At 39.9% G+C, this 22477-nt stretch overlaps 1 protein-coding gene across 2 annotated transcripts; it reads left to right on the forward strand.

The window, feature by feature from the left end:
- Positions 1 to 4010: 4010 nt before the first annotated feature.
- LOC102102532 (patatin-like phospholipase domain-containing protein 2) lies at positions 4011 to 21816 on the forward strand. Of its 2 annotated transcripts, XM_014261424.2 has the most exons (9): positions 4011 to 4280; positions 9129 to 9361; positions 9748 to 9813; positions 12461 to 12670; positions 13716 to 13776; positions 15868 to 16086; positions 16412 to 16544; positions 18023 to 18139; positions 19646 to 21816. In XM_014261424.2, the coding sequence occupies exons 1-9, from the start codon at positions 4094 to 4096 to the stop codon at positions 19926 to 19928; spliced, it is 1509 nt and encodes a 502-aa protein (XP_014116899.2). In that variant the 5' UTR covers positions 4011 to 4093; the 3' UTR covers positions 19929 to 21816. The 2 variants fall into 2 exon arrangements, with proteins under 2 accessions (XP_014116899.2, XP_087911781.1); XM_088055655.1 differs by lacking the exon at positions 12461 to 12670 and having other exon boundaries at positions 4022 to 4280.
- Positions 21817 to 22477: the final 661 nt, after the last annotated feature.

The following is a 22477-nucleotide window of genomic DNA, read 5'->3' on the forward strand; positions in this document are numbered from 1 at the left end:
ATGATCCCATAAAAGGAGTAGAATTAGTATCTGTTATTGATTATAACTTTTGTGACAAGGTAGCATCTTCAGAGGAGCATAAACAGCAGTTACCTGAATAAAAAAGCAGATCTCATGTTCTTTCTCCCCTGCATGCACTGAAACAAGAGGAGTAAACTTGCAGCATCCCACATAAGAGATCTCAAAGGGAGTGTAAAGCAATCCCTTGGTTTTGCTTTTTGGCAGAGGAGAACAAGGCTTTCTATCATGAGCTAAGGCTGCATCGCTCACCAAAGGCACCTAAACTTTGCCAACAAATGCTTTGTGTTTCTGCAGAAAATTTTCACAGCAGAGCATTTCCAGAAAAGTGTTAGGCAGAGATGAGGCTTTGATATTTTTAGATTAGGTAGATGATCACTTGACAAGGTCTCTTGACAAGGACACACACACACGACAGACTGCACTGGCAAGCGTCCTGGGCTCCAGAAATTCTAGCAGGTACTTTGTTATCCTTCTGGAGAAGTTCTAGGCTGTAGATCTGGCTTAGTAAATCAGTAAATCAGACTTCCCCTCCAACTTTGAAACTAGACTTGCTGAGTGATACTGGGCCAGTTTCATTACTGTATCCCTTTACACTTCCCCCATGAAAAAGGCGATTGTAATACATCAATCTCTTTTAAAATGCTTTATTAATGAATCCCTGAAAGTAAAAATAAGAAAAAAAATATCATAAAAAACATTTGCTATTTCCAAACAGGGCTTGATTTCTTGGACTTCTTTCTCTGTCTGATGACAGAAATTGTTGTCAGATTTACACAGCTATTCAAGATCTCAGACCTGATAATTTGTCACCTGTCCAGTGACTGCTTGCCACCTCCTGCTGGTGCTCCATCCTATGTGGTTCCTTTTCCTATAAATGATGTGCCTTCATCTACCTGCAGGTACCTAAATGGAACTTTTCTTCTAAGGAGTTAAAGGCACCTTACTAGTGCACTATCAGTTTCTCACTTTTTTCATGAAAGATTTTATTTAGTCTACATCTTAGGAAAGTGGTCTGCCTGTATCATAATTAACATAGCTGCTAAAGGGAAAGGATGAAGGGTGATTAAATGACAAACAGAAGGTGTGTCTGTTGAGTTTATGTGCCAGACATTGGGTTGAGTCAGTGTCTGCTTACAGAAGTTTGCAAGCTACATGCAAATTTCCTGGTAGGTTATAACCCCACTGAAATACATTTGATTTTCCTCAGGAGGCATTTCAGGCCTTACTTCATATTCTTGGAATTATGGCAAAGTTATTATGGCCTTGATTCAGTAAAAGATTTAAGATGTGTCTGCAACACAGATTGCAGCATATAGTACATTAAGTGATACTTGATAAGACCAGGACTTGAGACTTGTCCACAATACTTGATATAAACTATAAACTTGATAAAAAACTTGATATAAACTTGATATAAATCTTGAAACTGCATCTTGTACAATTGCAGTAAGGTTGGGAGTACTTTTGTCAAGGTTTTATCACCTTTATTAGATGGGATCCATCCTGTCATTGTGCACCTCATCTTAAATATTTTTGTTGGTTGCCTTTCTCTTTTTTTTTTTTTTTTTTTTTTTTTTTTTTTTCAGGTTGTTATTTGCTAAGCTAGAGATGATGCAGTGGAGAAATTGCACTATCTGTTAGAAGTAGCTCAAGAAGACACAGATACTGAACAAGGCTGGGCATTTGTGGGACACCAGTGTTGGGAACAAATTTGGTATTGTGTACTGGGGAAATTGCAATACATTTAAAAACATTGATGTAAATTGAGATAGGGAAGGACCTGGATTTACCAGTTCATTACAGTACAAGTAATCAGAATCTGTGATTCAGCTTCCCTAGCAAGGACTGTGTAGAGCTCTAGAGAAGCCTTGTCTCTAGGGGAAGGACCAGTTGCTTTACTGGTTGGGGAGCATTTGTAGTACCTGTGTCATGAGGGAAAGCCAGAGGAGCTCAGCTCCCTGAGTGTCACGGAATGGAGGATGAAGGGAATAAAACTCAGCATCCTTACCATTGTCAGAATTATATAGAAGATACTAACGTCAAAGGGCCCAAAGCAGAGGAGCAGATAGTTATGAACTGGCCATTTTACAGGAGAAATAAGACTCCTCCTGACTGTTTGGGAAATGTGGTTCAGGAACAGCCTTCTAGTGACAGTTTAGGGATAAAAAACATTTTCAAACAGAGTTGATATCTACCAGCAAAAGTGAACTTAGTCCAGAAAAATCTATTAATGCGATAATGTTCTGAAAATCCCCTGCTTGCCTGCCATTTAATTGGCTATGTCAGATATCTGTAGATGTCCAGAAATGTCCTTCTCTGAACACCTTGGTGTCCATTTTCCAAAACATTGATTAAAAAACGATACTCTCCAATACCTAAGGTCTAAGTAAATAGCATGAGAGCACACATGAAGCAAATACAAAATACAGCACAGCTGGGTAGAAAGAACCCTTTAGAAGAAAACGTAAAAGTTACAGGAGTCACAATCGCATTTTTAATGAAAGAGGAGTCTCCTAGGAAGTGTGATATGTAGTTTCATCTCTCTTTTCAGATTTTACCTTCCCTGTGAACTGAAGGGAGTTCTATCTCACACTTTCCTTTTCCCTAAATAATATGAAGCACTTTAAAGACAGGCAGAATTGGGATTAGGATACTCCCTGCTCTGCTCATTGAAATGGTGAATGAATGAAGCTGTATGGCTCAGCAAGACAGAAGTGGCTACAGAGCTAACTTAGAAGTGGGAAAACTGGAAATATGGCCCAGGGCTTTTGCTGCTCACTTAGAAGAAGAATTGCAGCTTCAAGTCCACTCAGATTGAAAAAGAGCTTGAATTCTGTTCTCTTCATGGCGGTGCTTTCTATAAAAAAAGGTCTTACAACATAAGGTGTACTCCTAGGTGTATTTGGAAAGCATTAATTCCTCTTGGACTTTTCCTGAGATGTTATAACATCCCATTGTTATGATACAATGCTGCATATGCAGGTAACTAAAGAGGATTTCTGCAGTCCTGAGTGAGGCGATTAAATACTGGAGGATTTCAGACATGCTGTTCTCTGTTTTATTTTCATAGTCAAGTTTTGGGAAGCTCCCTGCTGGACAAGGTAACTGTTGTGAATTCTCTTCTGAGCTACTCAGTCACTACCAGCATTGCAGGGTGAGCCTAATGGGAGCTCAGGGATTTGTGGTGACAGAGTCACATACAAATGACAGCTCTTACAAAAGGAAACCTGCCCCTTTTACAGGGAGCTAAGCCCTACCCAAATGTGTTCAGACGCATTTAAAATAATTATTCTATCATCTTCCCGTCATTAGCCTAGTGTTGTTATCATCACGAATTTCTGTAAGTTTCAGGAGTATTAAACGGAGAAGCTCATTCAATATGAATGCTTGCACACGCTGGCGCAGTGGATTCCTCCGAGCCGTGGATAATCGGGGTGATTGCTAAGCCCGCACCTCCCACGGTCCGCATAGGCCGGGGAGCGGTGCCTCCTCCCGCTGCCCTCCGTGCCTGGCAGATGCCGGATCCCCTCCTTTCCTACCTGCGGATCACAGGGCGCGATCCGCCCGGCCGGCTGCCGGCACCCCAGCTCACCGACCCGGATCGCACTGTGCCTCAGTGACCCCGGACCCCACCGCTCGCCGTGCGGCTTTGGAAGCGCGGAGGGTGGGCCGCTCCCCTCTGGACCGCTTCGCTCGGGGCGGGGATTCAGGGACAGGGGAGCTGGGGGGCCGGCGGCGGCTGCCCGAGGCAAGGGCTCCGAGTGATCCGAAGGGCCCAAGGGGACCGAGGGAAACGAGCGACGGGAGGCTGGGGCGCGGACCGCATCCGCGGGAGCGCGCCGTGCTCAGGGCGGGGGCCGAGGAGGCGGGGCCTTATTTGCACGTGCTCTCTGGTTGGCTGGGGCGCCTTGTGCCACCGAGCGGCGGCGCGGGATTGGCTGCGGCGCGGCCGGCGGCGGGGGCGCGGCAGCCGGGTAATGCGCAGGGCGGCCCCGCCGAGCGCGTACAGTCGCCGGACAGCGGTCATCGCCACCTGTCCTCGCTGGCCCCAGCGCGCGTCCCGCCGGCGACCATGCTGGACCGCGAGGGCGGCTGGAGCGTGTCCTTCGCCGGCTGCGGCTTCCTGGGCGTCTACCACAACGGCGCCGCCACCTGCCTGCAGGAGCGCGCCCCGCACGTCATCCGCGACGCGCGGCACATCTACGGCGCCTCCGCCGGGGCGCCCGCCGGCGCCGTCCTCGTCGGGGGCGGCTCTCTGGGTCAGCGGCGGGCCCGGGGGAAGCGGGGCCAGGCGGGCGGCGGGGCGAGCCCCAGGGAAGGGGCAGGTGCGGCAGGCAGGGCCCGGTGCGGCGCGGGAGGGCGGGCGCGGCCCCGGGCAGCGTTTGAGCCACGGGGTCCCTCGGGCTGGGCCGGACTGGCTTCGATTCTCTGCTTCTCTTCACCCCTAAAACGTGTGCCCGTGGGTGGAATTAAATCCGAACGGGGTCCTTGGCGCAGGGAATGGTGTTGGCGATGCTCGATCCGATTCCTACACTTGAGTAGCCGAGGGGTCGGAGTTTCTCCCATGCGTGTCCCTCTGGAGGGCTGCTCTCACCGCCGCAGTCCAAAGTCCAGGAATTACCTGGGAGAGTGGGAAGCAGCCGAGCACTAACACCTTTCAGAGCGAGTCGGGCAGCCCTGTCATCAGCTGTAAACAAAGTGTTTGCGCCTCGTTGAGTAATAGAGCATCTCACCGTACGTTAAGTGCCGGGTAGCTTTATCTGGCTTCCTCCAAAGCTTCTCCTTTCTGGGGTACGGCTAAGAGAGTTAAGGTCAGGGCTTTGGTTAGCTTTAACGTGCTTTTCCTCTAATTTGAGCGCAGTGAATGTTGCAAAGGTTGCTTAGGTGTATGATTAGAAACAGTGGATTGATTAAAATCACTGATTTTAATTGTCGTTTGAATAATAGAGGTAATCTTGTGTTTTGTTTATGCTGGATGTTAGTTTGAAACTAAATGTAGTGTGCTTTGTGAAATACACACTTATTTTCTAGGAGTAGGAAAAATACACCTTTTACCTATTTAGGGTTCACGAATATACATTTATCTAATGAAGTAAGCTCGATAAAAGCTATCAAAATATCAAGGTGTTTAGGATAGGGATTTGATTGTAGTTTAAAAGACTGTATGGAATATGTGGAAATCTGAAAGTGGTTTACTCTTTATACTAAAGAAATCCACTAGGTAACACTTGTCTAGTTCATGACTTCGCATTGATTGTTTTTGCTAGCAACACACTTGACTGGTTTAGAACTAGAGGATTTTATAAACTCAGATTTCATCTTAGAGGAGGTGGAGAACAATGAGCACCTGTTTTGAATTTGGAGAGGTTTGTTGGTTTTGCTTTTAAATTTCTGAGGAAGAAATCCACTGACTAAAACAAGCCGAAGTTCTCTGTAAGTACAGGAGAGCAATGCTTGTCCCTGCTGATTTAGCCCCTGAGCTCTAGCACATAAGATTAATTTCCTCAAAGCTTTAGCAGTAAACATGTGCTACTTAATTTAATTTTGCTGTAATATCCAAACATGACACACTTGAGTTATCATGAGCCTGCCATCAGCTTTTGAAACAAATCATATTTTTCCCCAATAGCTGGTATTTTTAGAACATACCCAGTTTTAAGTCTTAAGTCATTGTAAATTATTTGCAAAGGAAGCTGTCTTAAATATTTGAAGCACTCTTAAGCCCAGAAAATGTATATTGTTTATTTGACACTATGAGTTAATAACAGCTTTTAAATGACTTAGCACTTTAAAATTTAAATATTATTATTTAATAATTGTAGAATTCAAACTAATGCCTTTCCCAGTTATTACCAATCTCATATGCCAACTGAGTTTTTTTGATTTTCTCTAATAGACTGTGTGTGTGGTCACTGTCCAAGGTAGCAGATTCCATGGGCAAGTGTGTTTCTACTAGGAAAAAAAAAAAGGCATCCCTTGGGAATGTTGAAAGACAATTCAAAACCACCCATATTCTAAAATCTGTGAATTGCTGTAAATTGACAAAATTAATAAGGTATTCCCATGCCAGTTCTCTGAATTTCTGTCTGTGGTATTTTGTGAGTTTGTGTGAAAGCAGAGGATGGTAAATAAGCTCTAAAGAAACACTGTTTTACAATGACAAGATATATTTTGTGAGTTTGTATGGTATGCCTCTCTTACTCTGATATACTTAAATGTGCAGTATTTGTCATTCCTGCACTTGGAGGTGTTAGCAAGTCCCATGTTTTTTAACACAGTTGCATTTTACTGTGGGTAGACAGAGCCCAGGTCTTCCCAGAAGTGAGCGGAAGGATGAGAGGCAGCAGGCACAAGCTGGAACCTGGTAAATTCAGATGAGGTGTAAGTAAAAGACAGTTGCTATGAGAGTGGTAAAATAATAGAGCAGGTTCCCAGAGAGGTTGTGGGATCTCCACACTTGAAGATGTTTGGGGCTTCCCAGGACCCTGCCCTGAACTGGTCTGTGTGTTGGTGCACGCAAAACAGGGTGTGCAAATCTGTGAGCAGGGGTTGTGGCTGTAATTGAAGAGCATATTCCATTTCATGCAGACTTGTAGCCAGATATTTTAGGTGAAGGGTTTTCTCTTTGATTCAGATTACCTGCTGGATAGGGGGGGAGTCTGTGGAACATCAAGTGTGGATAAATATAATCATTAGCCATTGAATGGGGAAGAAAAGTGTACTTTTGTAGACTGACAAAGAGGTTTCTGTCATTAAATCTGGAGGAGGTTGGGGAGCTTAGCCATGAGTATGGTTTTGAGGATGAAGTGCATTCCAGGCTATTCCAAACTGGAATGTTAAAGTTGCACTCCTTGGATGTCCTGGAGATCTGGTATTTTGGTGATCATCCATTCTAGTGAGGCACTTAAAGAGAGCAGGTTTAGTGGAGGCTGCAAATATAAATGTCAAGTTTTAGGGGTAAGTGTCTTGGGTTTTACTCTGTGAAACAAATGAATAGTTAACAAACAATTAAAAATAGGAATGCAGAACTATAATAAGGAACAGTTCGCATTTATTAGGAAGATTAATTTATTTAGCTCTTCTGGGTTTCAAAACTAAAACAGATGGACCAAGACCTGCCTAAAATCCTAGTTTGACTTAAGCTCTAGCCTTTAGTCCCTTTTGGAGAAGTTCCCATTTTGGAATACACCAGCCTAAGAGGTAAGTGCATTTTAGTCCTGTTGGGAAAGGAAGGAAGAAGGAAGATAAGTTGGACTACTTTGAAGTCTGTTGAATTAATAACAAAAAGCTGTAAATTTTCAATGTTTTAATATCACATACTCTTAGAACTTTTTTTGTTGTTTTTTTTTTTTTCCTTGATTTGGAGCCCTTCTGGGTTTAAAATAGGTAACAATAAATAAAATATGTCTGCTTTTTTTTTTTTCCTATGAACTACTTCGAGCATAGAAATTCTTTTATGTGGAGGCGATGGGTAACTGCTAAATCAAATTGCATGTATTTGTTTGCTGTTGGTTTGTATTTTAGAACAGGCAAGTGACTTGCCTGGTGCATAAACTGTCAAAATTGTATTTATTTTGGGAAAGGTAATTATTGCATATGCTCCAAGACTGCTCTTCCTAGCCAGAGTTCTGGTAATTCAGTATCTCAGACTCCTGCAACATGTCTATTTTTAGAAAGCTTAGAAGACTGAGCATTGCTAAATTAAAAAAAGGGAGTTGGTAATGAGTATCTGGATGCAGGAAAAATTAGAACTTCTAGAACTGCCTGATTCTGCTTTTGGAAGTCACTTTGTCACTTGTCAGAATGTGACTTGTGCAATTTTTTTATTTGCCTGTAAAATGTGTTTACTAAGATAAACATATATTTGACCATGAACAGTGAGCTGTGTCTAAATTGTTTGCTGTTGTCTGGGGTGGGTGGTGGTGTCAGGCTACTGGTGTCTGTGGATTTGTGGCCCAAAATTTCCCTCTATGAGGATGGAATAAAAGAACTGAAGTGGTAAAGATAGTGTGTCTGATAACCTCAGATTTTTTAGAGATGCTCTTTTGGACATAGACTCTTGGTTGAGAATGATAAATGTTCAGTTATTACTAATTGAGGTGGGGAATAACACTGTAGAAAGGTAATAGTTTTGGAAATTAATCTGAGCTCAAAGGCTTAGGCAGAGTTGATGCCAGTGCAGTGCTCACATGTAACCTGATAAATTGAATTTTAGCTGTTCTAGTAAGCTCAAGTATGTAAGTTCTGAAAATATTTTTAGAAGACCTTGTAGCCTATCACTCAGATTGATAAGGTGTTACTTTGACCTTTCCCCCCCTCTCGTCTAACAAACAAGCAATTTCCTCAAAGTGTGCCCTGGAGAAATGTGACATTCGAAGTTCAAACAAAACATTGCAGGTGGATGAGCTGTTCTTCATCCTGTGACTAAATGTTGAAAGGATTTTAGTGTTCTTCAGGAACAGTCCTGTCTTCTGTAGTGGTTTGAAGTTCCCAAACATAGATTTAATTAGAGATTAAATAGGATTAATACAGATTAATAAAATAAATAAGATTATTGTGTCTGCTGCTGTAAAAATGCACCTATTTAGGTGAAGATCTCTGTGGTGTATTATGGATCTCCTCCACATTCCTTTCCCACTGCTTTCAAACCTTCCCTCCTGGCATTCCTACTAGATCACACCTCATGCTCCTTTTAGTGTTTTTATGTATTGATGAGGAGAAATGGTGCCCTGAAACCTTAACTTTGGTTCATTTTTTTTTTTTTTTTTTTTCCCCCCTCAAAAAATGCATTTCTGGAATGAATAATTCCTAATGCAAGTATCTCATATGGGTATTTTACACTTAGAATCTACATCTTAATGACATAGCTTTAATTTTAAGTAGCTTTAATCTTCACCAGCAGATCTTTTTGAACGTTTTACATGAGTTTTTTTTCTCTCAGAAACCTCCTAAACTCCTTAACATGTTCGACAGTTACTTAATCTGTTAAAAAGCTCTTGCATTTTCATTCTAGCAATAAGAGAGATAAGTTGGAGCTCTAGATATGCTTTATCAATCCAAGTGTGGGTTGTGGTTCTGCTGATAAATGCAATGTGTTTTCTTTCCAGCTCAGGCTTGTGCAGATGTTCTGGAATTAGCCAAAGAAGCTAGAAAGCGAAACCTTGGTCCTCTTCATCCTTCCTTTAATGTGATAAAGATAATAAGAGATGGGCTGATGAGAAATCTTCCAGAAAACACGCACCAGTTGTCATCGGGCAGACTGTGTATTTCACTAACCAGAGTATCAGATGGAAAAAATGCCTTAATATCTAATTTTAACTCTAAAGAAGAAGTTATACAGGTATGTTTTTTTTTGGCAACTTTTAGAAATTTCTATAATCCTAGGTACCTTTAACATCTACTGTTGGATTTCTGCTTTAAGCACTTCAGGTATTGTTACTCTGACAGTGTAACTTTAAACTCTTTAAAAAAACGCTTAAAAAAAGAGGAATTCAAGCTTTTATACACCAGATTCATGTACTGGTTTTCCCAGCCAATGTGTCTGTGAAGTGTTTTAGGGAGGAGGTGCAAGGGATCAGTCAAAAAAAAAGGATAAATGCCTTAAAAGTCCAATGGATCTAATGAAACTACAGCCTTAGTGAATAAGAATTCATTTTATAAAGAGAAGTGTTTATGTCAGTAATGGAACAATTAACATTTATTTTTTATGGTCTCATTTTCTTATAGGCTTTAATCTGTAGTTCATTTGTCCCTATTTATTGTGGCCTCATTCCACCATCGTTTAGAGGTGTGGTAAGTCTCTGTTGTTAAGATCTGAAAATAGTTCTAGCTATTCTGAAAATACTAAGAATGCTTGTGGGATTTTTTTTTTTATCCTACTGTAAAATAAATACCTTCATCATAGTTTCTAGTACTGTAGCTGTAACAACTTTCCAGAAAAATTAAGGAACACTGAATATGTGGAAGATACTATGTGTATCTTAACACACATATATTGTCTCTCTGTTCCTCCTCTGCCCCCTAAAATTCATTAATAAAAGAAAAAGATATTATAAGATAATGAGTATGTAACCTGTGGGTAAATATTTATTGAGGGAAGTTATGCACTTTCACCTGCACAAATTTACAGGAAGAGTCACCTATAATTGTTAAAAAAAAATCTTGTTATATATTTTATTGTATATCTTTGTGTTCTGGCTGTAGAAAGATCTGCCTTACAACTGGATTAAAGTCCTGTGTTCAGTTAGGTGCAAACAAAGCTTTTTAATACCTTTTGGCATTTGTACGCAGTGTAAGAAAGCTTACTTTTTAGAGGTAAAATATCTGCCTATTAGTATGTTCTATTGCTTCCCAGGAACTGCTAGTTACAAAGCCTCTTAATACTTCATGGCTGTACTGGGCTCTCTAAAATCCGCCCTTAAAGAGACAAAAACTGCAGGAAGTTGGCATGGTTTGTTGTAGGTGTTATAATTACAAGTCTGGAAGCAGATCTGCATTTCAAAGCAAGGCAGTCACATCGGTGGCTTTTTGTTACCGTGTTTTATTCACTTGAATTTGCATCCCTTCCAACTGTGGTGCTTTTTGCACAAGGAGAAGGGAAAGAAGAAAGAAAACTTTAAACGTCTTTAACAGTGATTACACCCTGTTCTCAAGGCAATTTGCAAGTATTAAAAGGTCAAGAATACACGTGAAATGTATTTTTTTTCCTTCATGCTGAAATTTAAGCAAAAGTGATTAGAACTTTATAGGGATTTTCGTTATCTGTACTTCTAAACCTTGTATGTCTCTTTAAACTCTTCCAGATTAAAGGTGTTATGGAAACAGGCTGTTGGACTGAATCCAAGGTTTCGGTGGATCCAGGCTAATCTGGCAGTTCAGTTCTTGTCACAAGACCACAATGTTATTTTAAAAGGCTTCAGAGTACACAAACATACAAATGATGCTTTATTTGGCCATATTTTGAGGAAAGGAAGGCATCATTCTATTCTATTAATCTTTACAATGATTTTGATACGATTTTAATGCTTAGGAGGCATATTTGGATGTAACCTGGTAAGAATACCACAGTTACTATGCTTGGCATGATTCCTATAGGCTTAATAGAATGTCAAAAATGTAAACTTTGTGGCATCTTGCTGTTGACTGCTTGGCATTCCTGCCTCTGTACTGTATAACAAAAGCTTAAGGATAGCATTTAAAAGGTGTATCTGTCAGTCCAAAAGCTTTTGGGTGTGATGGCTTTTGTTTGGCTTTTTTACTCCTTTCAAACACAGCAGTGGTTTTGGATTTAAAAAATTACTTGGAGGAACAGCTGAGCAGATACTCCAAATCATGAAAATCATTTAGATCAGTAAAACAGTGACTCAGATATGTACTTCCACCTTTTAATAATTTCATGAGGTCTCTGCCAGACCTGTTGTATTTTATTTGTGTCAGAAAGGACTTGGAGACTTTACTTGTACTTCAGTGATTGCATTACACACCTAAAGTTTGGCAGGAGCTGTGTGCTGCTGGGTCCAAAGGGTATCCTGGGAAGGTGACAGGTCATGAGCTGCCCTCTTCCTAATTCCTAATGTGCTTCCTAATAATGGTTAGGGCCTGAGTATCAGGGCAGTTGAAACTGATAATCCAGGTTGCTCCTGCTCAAATCACTGCTCTGTTACATTTATGTTTGACAAGGACCTACAGTTTGGGTTTGCTGCCCTTTTAGGAAGACGGAAAAAGCAGCCTCTGAAGCAGCAAAGCTGGTGTTGTGGGAGCAAGCCAGTTCTCTGTGGCCCACTGGAGAGCTGGGTGCTGTGAGTGAGTGGAGGGGGCTGTCTGTAGCCACTGCAGCTGCTGCACTAGACAGTAGTTACCCCAAAACAGAGCACTTTGGGGCTTGGATCTTAAAATGCCTGAGATGGTGATGCACTAAAAGTACAGAAATGGGTGATTCAGTGGGAAGGAGACAAAAGTATAACCTGGAACTTGCACACAAAGCACAGTAGATGTTTGTGACTTGGCAAAGTTCCTGAAGCACTGTCCATTTTTACTCACACTTTCCTTATGTCCAGATCTCTTTTTTGACGCTTTTCTATCAAATTCTAATTATAAAGAGTACTTTTAAATTAGAATAGTTTACTATATTGGAACTTGAACTTTGAACTGTGGAGCTGCTTTTCTCTGCGTGCTACGTAGGATTATCATCTTATCATGATATCTTATTATTATCAGAAAAATCCCAAATGGAATATGCTTGCACTGCCTATGGAACTATAGTTAGGAATGTTTATTGGCATTAGAGAACAGATCATGTTCTCTACTCACTCAGAATGTTTAGCTTGGGAATACAAGGCTTAAGTTACTGCCTTAAGTGCCGTTGCATTCTTGCGTGGGGGACTCTGCTGGTCAGACATTGTCAGCCCTTGAGATGTGTTGTTTCTGTTCCTTTTGGTAGCGCTATGTGGACGGAGGAATCAGTGACAACTTGCCTCACTATGAGTGTAAAAACACGATCACAGTGTCCCCTTTTGCTGGGGAGTGTGACATCTGTCCTAAGGGGAAGTCAGCCAACTTCCATGAGATGAATGTGACCAACACCAGCATTCAGTTCAGCCTGGGCAACCTTTATCGCTTAACACAAGCGCTCTTTCCACCTGAACCCAAGGTCAGCCCCTGCCTTCCTTTGCTTCATCTCTCCACATGAAAGCTTTTGCAGAAAGTTGCACTGTTTTAGCATTTCATCCAGTCACACAAACTTCTCTGGTGGTGTATCTTATTTCTATTTTTTCATGTTTGTCTGTGTCCTCCTCAGTTTTAGTCTCTCTTTGACTAAAAATGCATATCCTGCTATTGACTTTCAGTATTTGGGAATCATCACAGGATTCTGTCATAATATCAACAATGGGAAATTAACTACTGTCAGTTTGTAGTCCTTTCCTGTTTACCTGCTAAGAAATTGGAAGTTCTAAAGCTTCCTGGTTTTGTAAAGATCTTAATTAGTACCTGGCACAGGCAAGTTGCCTTTAGACTTTGCTCAGTGCTGTTAGTTGCAGATCTGAAGAAGGAATGTTCTTGAATTGCTGTTGTGGAAGTTGGAAAAAATAAATAAAAGCAGACCTTTTCAATTGGCTTGGGATATAGTACAGCCAAGGAGCAAATTTTCTAACTACTACAGGTATATTTTAACTGAGTGCTTTTTGATCACTTCAAGACAAATTTTTAATTCTAATTATGCAGGGTTTTTTTTGTTTTTTTTTTTAACCTCTGTGTAGGTGAGCTGGTGTGGCATCTGGTAAAAGATATTTTCATAGGGACGATAAATCTGAGCCTGAGCATAAGAACTGCACTGATTTTGCAAAGCTTTGTAAAGTGAAAAGCACTGGGAGGGAAGGAAGGGAATTGGCATACTTTAAACACTGTTTCATTGCTGCTAGCAGCTCCTGATGAGCTAATCAAGGAAACAAGAGGAGACAGTCTTCCAAACTGTTTGAATGCTGTCATTCAGTGCATGTGTTATAGCTGAAAGATAAGTTAATGTACATGATCATGTATTCATCATCACTAACCATATTAACCTGAATCTGTTAAATTCCAGCAATTATTAATGTGGCTTTTTTCTTAGAAGAGTGGAAAGTGGATTTTCATTCTGCAAACTGTTGATCTGAAGTTGAAACTCTTTTTTGTCTGACTCATTTACTCTATATTTGCAGGTACTTGGAGAGATCTGTGAGCAGGGATATTTGGATGCTCTTAAATTCTTGAAGGAGAATGGTATGTTAAATTTTTAGATAACTATTGATTATATGGTCTTAACCTGAGTTTAAAAAACAAACAAAAAACCCCCAGATCAAAACAAACAAAAATGGTGAGGAGGTTTTGTGTAGCTAAGAAGGGGGTTAGTCTTTGAGAATTTTGGAGGGATCATGATAGTTTCATTCTCCTAGAAATGCCATAGTCGTTGTTCACCTGAGCTGAACTGTGCCACACAAAAATTGAACTTTTGGAGTTTTGTCAAATCTGTGTGAAGTAAATGTTAAGTGAAATTTCCAAAGAATTCCAGTTCCAGGCAAATCATATTATTACTTGGCTTTGTCTTAATTGTGCAGGATGAGAATAGGCTACTGCTTCCCACTCCTCTGAAACCTGTATCTTCTATTGCGTCCTCTCTGCTGTCATCCAAGTGATTTTCTAGTAGTCCAGAAGTGGCTAACACCAATAAAAACTCAGTCACAGACAAACTCTCTGTGTGAGAAAAGACTTTAGAAGATGACAACTTATAATGGAGCAGTTGTTGACACCCAGATAAGTTTAGGAAGAAGAATTATGAGTTCAACCCTACTCCTAGAATTCTAATAGCATGTTTTATATTGATAAATATTACTGTTCTGCAATCTTTGAGACAAACAAGTTGAAAACAGTAACTTGATATGATTAATATGTGTTAAATGTGCCTGGGACCTGTAGTTTTTGGATGAAGAAGCAAAGTGGTCCTGGGTCAGATCAGAGGAATGGGAATGGAAACGGGACTTTTGCAGTATTACAGATAGTACCAGCTGCAGGATGTAATGTGGTCATTGATGTATTCTGCTGATGCCTTGTTACTGAATATTCAAGTTGTCTTGAAACAATTCTCTTCACTGAAGAACCTCACAGTTCTGCTTAAGAGCTTGATTTTCTATAATGTTATTATTAAGTATTATTATTTAATGAGAGAGTCTTGCATTATAGCTTTTTTGTGATTAAAAGCACAAGCTCTACAAAGAACCTCTGGTTTGTGGCTGTCTGTGCTAAATTGGGTTCTGTTGCTGCCCTGCACCCACAGGTTTCCTGTATGCAGGATTCCATCTGACACTAATATCTGACATTTCTTGCAGTTTTTCCTTGGTCTCTCTGTTCCATGTTCTCTCTGTATTGCACTATTGTCCTCCTTTTCACACTGCTAATCCTATGAACAACTTTGTTTTTATTCTGTCACAGGGTTGTTTTGTTTCAAGCTTAATGAATGATAATTATAACCTTTCCAGGGTCATTCATTATGCATCACCTTTCTTATTAAGTTATTTCAGCTGTAGGAATTAATTCCCCCCCTCCATCTGTGACACTTCAAATACTTTCCTTTGCTAAATTCACTGTATATTCTTTTGATATTTGTCTTTTACTAGTACTTGCAAGTAGGATATAGGTTGTGTTGTATGCAGGTATAGATTCTAGTCTTTTTTCATATATAATTTTATAATGATTTTCTGGACACCAAGTGTAAATACACTTCTTGTGTTTTTCTCTTTGTACTTATGATCTAGTGGTTGTTTCTAAGGTAGTTATTGTGCTATTTCTTAATTGGCACCAGTTTTGCAATGCAGCCCATGTTGATTTGGATCTGTACTTTGGATACAACCGAATAAAATATTGTAACCTAGTTGCTTTCCCTTTTCAACCCTGTTGTAGTAATGCCTCAAAGTACTCTTGTGATACCTGCCATGTCAAATTTCCCATGTATCTGATGTGTTTTAGGTATTCTTTCAAATACATGTTAAATCAGTTTTCTTCCTCTCCTTTAAATCCTTTACTTTCTTACAGGAAAACAACTTTGGTAAATGACTCTATGTTTCCAGGGCAGTTTCACTTAATTGCTCACTTTTTTCCTTTTCTTTAGAACCTGTTTTAAAGTAAGACCTAAACCTTCAGAAGATTTCACTGTGATTAAACATTTGTGGGATCCTAAGAGCCAGGTGCATTTGATGTGGGGTAGAAGATGACATTCCCTCAGGACAGGTCTTTGTTCAGACACACAGACCTCAGGTGCTGTCAGGTACTCAGGAGTCTTGTGGATCAAACCTAAGTGAAAGCTCTTGACTCTTTCAGGTATTCTGAATGACTCAATTTATATCCACTTGTCCTACACGAAAAGAATCCCTCATGAGGCTGAACAACAACATATTGACCATGTGAAGAGAAGAAAATTGTCAGAAAATAACAGAGTGGAAACTTTGAAAATGACCAGCTTAAATGACCAGCTAAAGCAAAATCCATGGCCTTTGGAGAAGAGCATATTTGAGAGTCTACCTCCCAGACTTCGTAGAGGTGCATGCTTCAGTCTGTTTACTGTAAATCTGAGTGGCAAATTTTGTTTTTTTGGGTTTTTTTCCCACATTAATTCTTAGATCTATTGCTTAGAAGTTCTGGATAATGTGTATTGTCCCTGTGGCATGAGTCTGTGTTCCCATATTTTAAAATATCATAGAGAAAGTATGTGGTAAGAGTGCCTTGAGATTAATTCTTTCGTTTTCTAACTGAGCCTTATTCAGTAACACTTGATAATGTTGACTGGATATTATAGAACTCTGAGAAAATTATCAAAACTGCTTTCAGACAGTGTAACATCTTTTCCCTAATATTTATTCTTAAGCTCTGCAGGAAGCTTGTAAAGAACAGAATGGATTCTATGCTCAGTTCTCTAAACTCTTCCCCATGCGGGTGATATCCTACCTGATGCTGCCATACACACTCCCAGTGGAGTCTGCTTACTCAGTTGCTTTACGGTAAGGAACTTGTAAAGAACTCTTCTGGAATTATCAGCATCTTGGAAATGTACTCATTGAGAGCTTATTCAGCGTTGGCATTCTGGGAATCTACAATTCAAGTGGTAACTTTCAAAAGACCCATTATGTCTACCTACGTGATGCATCCTCCTAAAGCCTATCTAATCCAAAGCTGGATAAACATATTAGAAGATTCTTAAATAAGACTCATTTTACTAATAGCTATCTTGTAATTGCTCAAAAGAAGCACCTTTAGTTGTGCTTTCCAGGAGTATGTTCTTCATTGCTATATTCCACAGGGGTATCTGAACTCTCTCCACATCCTTCTTATGCTTCTTTCTGAAATCAGGAGTGAAATCCACTGTTCACTCACCACGTAAAGTCTCTTACCAGTTCTGTTTAGGTTGACTGAAAGTTATGTATTGAGAGACCGCCTGTTTATTCACCAGCCTTCACAGAAGTAAACGTGAACACCGTTTATTTCTATCTTTAGCACACCTTTTATAGGGTTCTACAGGGTCTGCGGGCAGAGCAAGTTACTATTGGCTAACACACACAGGTTTACATTTTTTCTCCTACACACAAGGATATTGTTTTGCTTTACTCTCTTCTGCAGGAAGGTTTCAAGGACTTTAGCCTTTAATAGCACGACTTACTTCAAAGGCTGGTTTGTGCATACAGGCCTTTACTAATATATAAAATATATCAACAGTTATGCTCTTGAAACAGGGCTTAATTTGGTAAGTTTCAATTCTTGTCAAAAAGTTATGCTCAATGAATGCACCATGAATCATAAGCTTTGTGCTTGCTTAAGGGAATTCCAGTCCTTGAGCAGTAGATGTCATGACTATCTTTAGAAAATCTTGAAAAATCAATTCTGGCAATCAAACCATATACAACTCCAGTGAAGTATTTTATTTATGTGCTGCTGAGTGTAGCACTTCTGTGCCATTTTTGTTGGATGGGGAAGAAGCAAGTTTCTCTAGATTCCTCGGTGGGGTTTTCCTCCTTGTCCCACTCTGATGTAGCTGACCCCTGTTAAAGGTACCACAAGGAAAAAAAAGTACATTTGGGACATTGTTCTTGTTTTGCCTTCTCTTTGTTCTTCCATTGTGTGTTTCTTTTATTCTTCCTTCCTCTTCCACCTTGCTTTAAACTGAGAAGAAAGTTCCTACCACAAAGGTCTTGGAGACAGGAATATTTTGCAGGATCCCTATGCTGGTCACTGAGTGTGGAATGCACACACTGGTCACCCACTCAGAGATGCAGTGATTTGTGCTGCCCCTTTTCATAGCTTATAGAAGAGAGATGAGAGGGCTAGATGGGAATTCAGGGAGGTTGGGAAAAAATGGACACCCTGGTTAGGGGAGTTGATTTGGGGAGAAAAAAGCTGTTTTGGGTATGGGAAAGGGTGTGTAAAAATATAACTCTGATTAAAGCTCTTGCTTACAAAAGCTGTGTTTTGGTTTTGCCTGCAGGTTGGTGAACTGGTTTCCTGACATGCCTGCTGATGTTCGATGGATGCAGGAGCAGCTTTTCCGGATTGCTGCCACAGTTTATGCCCAGGCTAAAAGCAAGCTATTCTGTACAGCCAGGTAAAGTGGAGTGCTGCTGCATGCAAATGATGCAGTTTTAGAAATTCTCTCTTGCTGAAATGATTAAGACCTTTTCTTGAATAACACTAATTGGCTTTTGAGGCATCTCTCTGAGCAAAAATGTAGTTCTTGGTATATATTTGCTATTCATCCTACTATCCTCTCTTCAGTTACTTGATAGCACATGTAATCCAGTGTCTTTTCTTCTTTCTTTTCTTAATGATACTTCTGATTCCTTTTTACAATAAATTTGGGGATCACCACCTTCCTGCTTTTACCGTTATTTAGCAGTTTCTCATATTCCAGACTGTCCTGGTTTAGGGCAAAATTTGGGAGAAAACCTCCAGTGGGGCTCCCCCCGGGAAGCAAACCCATGTGGCCCTTTTTTCCCCACCCCCCAACCGGTTTGGGAAGAGATTTCTCTGAGAGAAGTGGAAAAAACCTGTTTATTTCACAGGCACAGCACTACCCAGCACAAAAATGAATGATATCACATTACAAAACCTCTCACCCTTCAGAAGAGATGACAAACTTCAGAGGGTCTCTTTCCTGTGGGTGTTCGCTCTGTTATCAGTCCCTCTGGCACTGGAAAATGCCGCTGTCCAGGCTGGGCTCCCGGTAGTGCACGGGTGCAAGCTCCCGGTGCTCCCCCGAGTCCCCAGTCCAGAGCAGGTTCGATTCGTTTCAGAAAAAGGGAAAGAAAACAGTCCAGGAAGACCTCTCTGCTCCGGCTAGTTGGAAAGCCAAGGCAATCTGTCTCTTGTTGTCTGTCTGTGCTGTAGGCAAAACTCCCGATGCGGGGGGAGCAAGTACAGTCTCTGATAACAGACTCGGTGCTTCTTTTCCACTCACTTTTACTCTGAGATGGAATTTTAAGAATACAAAACTTGTGTCTGGGTTAGGTGGACGAATGGGGATACAACTTAACATCATAATCAACCCAGGACACAGACTTACCCATCCTGAGTCTCATCATCTGAGACAGGCTTTGGGAAGACACAGAATCACAAATTTGTCTCAGAAATAACTTCTAAGAGGGGTTCTTTGGTCATTGCATCATGATTGAACATACTGTTTTTGTGGAAAAGCAGCTTAAACAGTGTTTAAGTGTCTGTGGATGGCAAGTTGAGGTATTTTTATTTGTGAGAGGTGTCGTGGCATGTTGGATTTTTGTTGTTTGGGGTTGCTTTTGTTGTTGTTGTTTTTTTTTCCCCAAAAGCATTGCAAGAGAGAAGAGGAAACTTAAAAAAAATAGGGGATTCTTGGATAAAACTTCAGTTTCCTGTTTCTCAGATTGGTAAAGGCTAACCTGGTGATTCAGGTGCTGGTTTAGAGTGTAGCCAAGTTCTGTTCCAGTTGTTCAGGTTGGTGATAACAAACTGATTGTAAAGTGGAATGCAGAGATGGCCTTTAGGAAGGTGAACAGCTGTATTTGCTACTTGTAAACATGACAAAAATGCCATTGAAACACTAATAATCTAATTTTCCTTCTTTCTTTTTAAACAGGAAAGACAAATACGCATCACTAAGAAAATGTCAAACTGTCCCATCTACTGTGGAATTCCGTTCCTCATACTGCCACCTTAAAATGCCTCACTCTGCTGCACACATGGAGAGCTGGCTCTGGGAATCTTCATGCTTTATGCACTCAACTATGAAAAATGCTTCTGCTGATATCCAGGAGCAGTCAGACTATCCTAATTTCCTCCCAAATCCTGAGGAGTCTGCATTGGAAATAGATGTTGACTCTTCCTCAGAGACAAGTTTCCAAACTGCTCCAGAGTATTAATTGGGAAGTAGGTTCCATAGTTTCCAAAATTTAAATTTGGCACAGAAAATGAAAACCTAGACTAGGGATCACTTTGTTTGTTGCCAATAAGTCTTGGGAAATTACTTATTTACATCTTCCTGGCAAATCTGCCTTGGGAATTTTACTGTTTCAAGGATTATAAAAACAGTGGCTGCTACACTAAGTAACAGATTATAGCTCTGGTGAAGCACCAGCTCAATGAACTCTACTAAGACTTGTAGTTAAATTCTGTCTGGAAATAAATCTTTTTAAAAATTACTATCAGCATAAAAATGTAAATTCTGTAAACAGATTGTTAGACAAACAAGCATAGATAACAGAACATTTTTTAAAATGTAATTCTTAACAATGTTATGTGTTAGGATTACTTTTATAGCACTTAAATGAAATTGGACTTTTACTCCCTTAAGAGGAATACACAAGTGAGTTTCTTAGTGGCCTCCAGTGTCCATTTGCCTTATATTTAAATACTGTTGTGTTTATGGAAAGCTGTCTGCACAAGACATTGTAGGAACAGTATTATTCTAGGTTGTTGTATGTACTCTGCAGTTCCTAATACCTTTCCTCTGTGTCTATTTCCCTCCTGAAATACTTCAGGTGAAAATGACATGAGAAATGGGGCACCTTCTCCCAAAGTGCAAACAAGTACGCTTTCAATGACTTCAGAGGACTTTTTTTATTTTTTTTTTTTAACTTAATATAAAGGCTTAATACTTGATCAAGTATTGAAAACTAGATAAAATAGTGATTGTGGTTAGTAGCAAACATAGTTAAACTTTGCAGATGTTAGTAAGAATCATTGTATGGCAAGTGGTGAATGATGTTTAGGTTGTCTCTCTAATTGTTGTCGGATCATTTTTTATTTTTTTCCCCTCCAGTTTCAGATTTTTCTTTTCTTCTTTCATTTCCCTGTTGCTAAAGAAAGGTGTCCTGTCTCAGTGAGGTAGGATAACCCAAAGGAAGTTTCCCAAGATTGTCAGGAGCAGCAAAAGTGTAAGACTTGGTGGAAGTATCAATATTCAGGGATCTCTGCAGCTATCTCAAATAACAAGTCGAAAATTTAGCCAAATCATACCTCTATTGAGAGTTGGCAGCTTAAACCATTTCCACTACAAAGATTCTGCATGATTTTAACAGCAACAATGCATCAGTAGATGAGGGCATCTGGGAAGGAAAGTGGTGTTAGGATTTATTACTGTTCTGATGGCTTTCCAGGTCTTGTACAATTTTTAAGTAGAAGGAAACAATAATGGCTTTAAAGTTGATTTGCACATATGTTTGGGGGGGAGCATGTGAAACTTCCCAATCAAGAGAGGGAATTCTGTGCAACCCAGGGAAGAGCTGCTTGAAGGCCTCTTGTCCAGGGAAAGGGGCTGAACTGTGATGCTCAGGAGCTGGGGCCATGGGAGTGTGAGCTTTGGGCAAAATGTAGCACTTGAATTTGGCCTGCCTGTCAAACAGTTGTTTGATTTCCCTAAGCTTGGAGTGCTGCATTTTACAATATTCAGATGGATTTTAGGTTGGGGAGGAAGTGCTGTGCTATTTCCATGCTCTACAAGGCTGGTGCTACTTAATTTCAACACTTCTGTTCATTTCTGGGGTGTAGATATCCTCAGACTTGCAAAAAAAAAGTTGGAATTGTTACTCTAACTACAGTTAAAATATACAAGATCTGTTTTAATTTGTCTTCACTCATTAGTTTACTATTCTGTATTAGAATTGAAGCAGGAATGTCAAGTCTTGCTTCTGGTCTTTATTGGAATACTTCTATTAACTACATTTAAATCAACCTTAACCACTTTTTCTGTTAGGCACATCTCCCATTTTGTCTCCCTTTTCTAAAATAAAAACACAATCTCTTCTGTTAGTAAGGTCTCTGAGCTTTCTTGAGTGTAATTCACCCTAGTGCATATTATATCAGAATGTGTTGACATCATTGATGGCTCAAAGGTGGTTTTTTTAAGGGTACTAGTCCCAAGTTGGAGCAATGCTTGTTCAAACTCCAGCTGAACCTGAATGTCACCTCAATTTAAAATTTTGTGGGTTTTGGTTTTTTTTGAGTTTTGATAGGATTTTTTGTTTGTTTTCTGCAATCAGTTATTTTACAAATACCTTGTTGCATTTAAACAGAAAAAAATTTAAAAAACAGACAAAGTGGGGTCTGAAGGGAGGAAACAAAGGGTGTGTTGTTTCTGAACTAAAACTGACTTAGCAGATAACTAAATAGAAATAATACAATAATAACCTATTAAATAATTTGTTCTGTGAATAATAGAAGATACACTAAAAATGTGTATTTATATTTAATAGAGATATTTAAGAACAAAATATATCACTAATGTAAAATATATTACTTTTTAAAGTTATATATAACTATATTATCTATAAATATATAATACAAATATAAAAATGAAATATAGAACTAGCTAGAGACAACAATTTAATGCAATGTAACATAATAGTAGTAATAATAATTTACAATACGAGTTATAAGTTTAAAGTGCCCAATCTGATTCCCAGGGTTTGGG

The sequence above is a fragment of the Pseudopodoces humilis genome, chromosome 5 (genome assembly GCF_049639895.1).
Source record: "Pseudopodoces humilis isolate 2021_Gansu_Grassland_sample_001 chromosome 5, ASM4963989v1, whole genome shotgun sequence".
Taxonomy (NCBI): Eukaryota; Metazoa; Chordata; class Aves; order Passeriformes; family Paridae; genus Pseudopodoces; species Pseudopodoces humilis.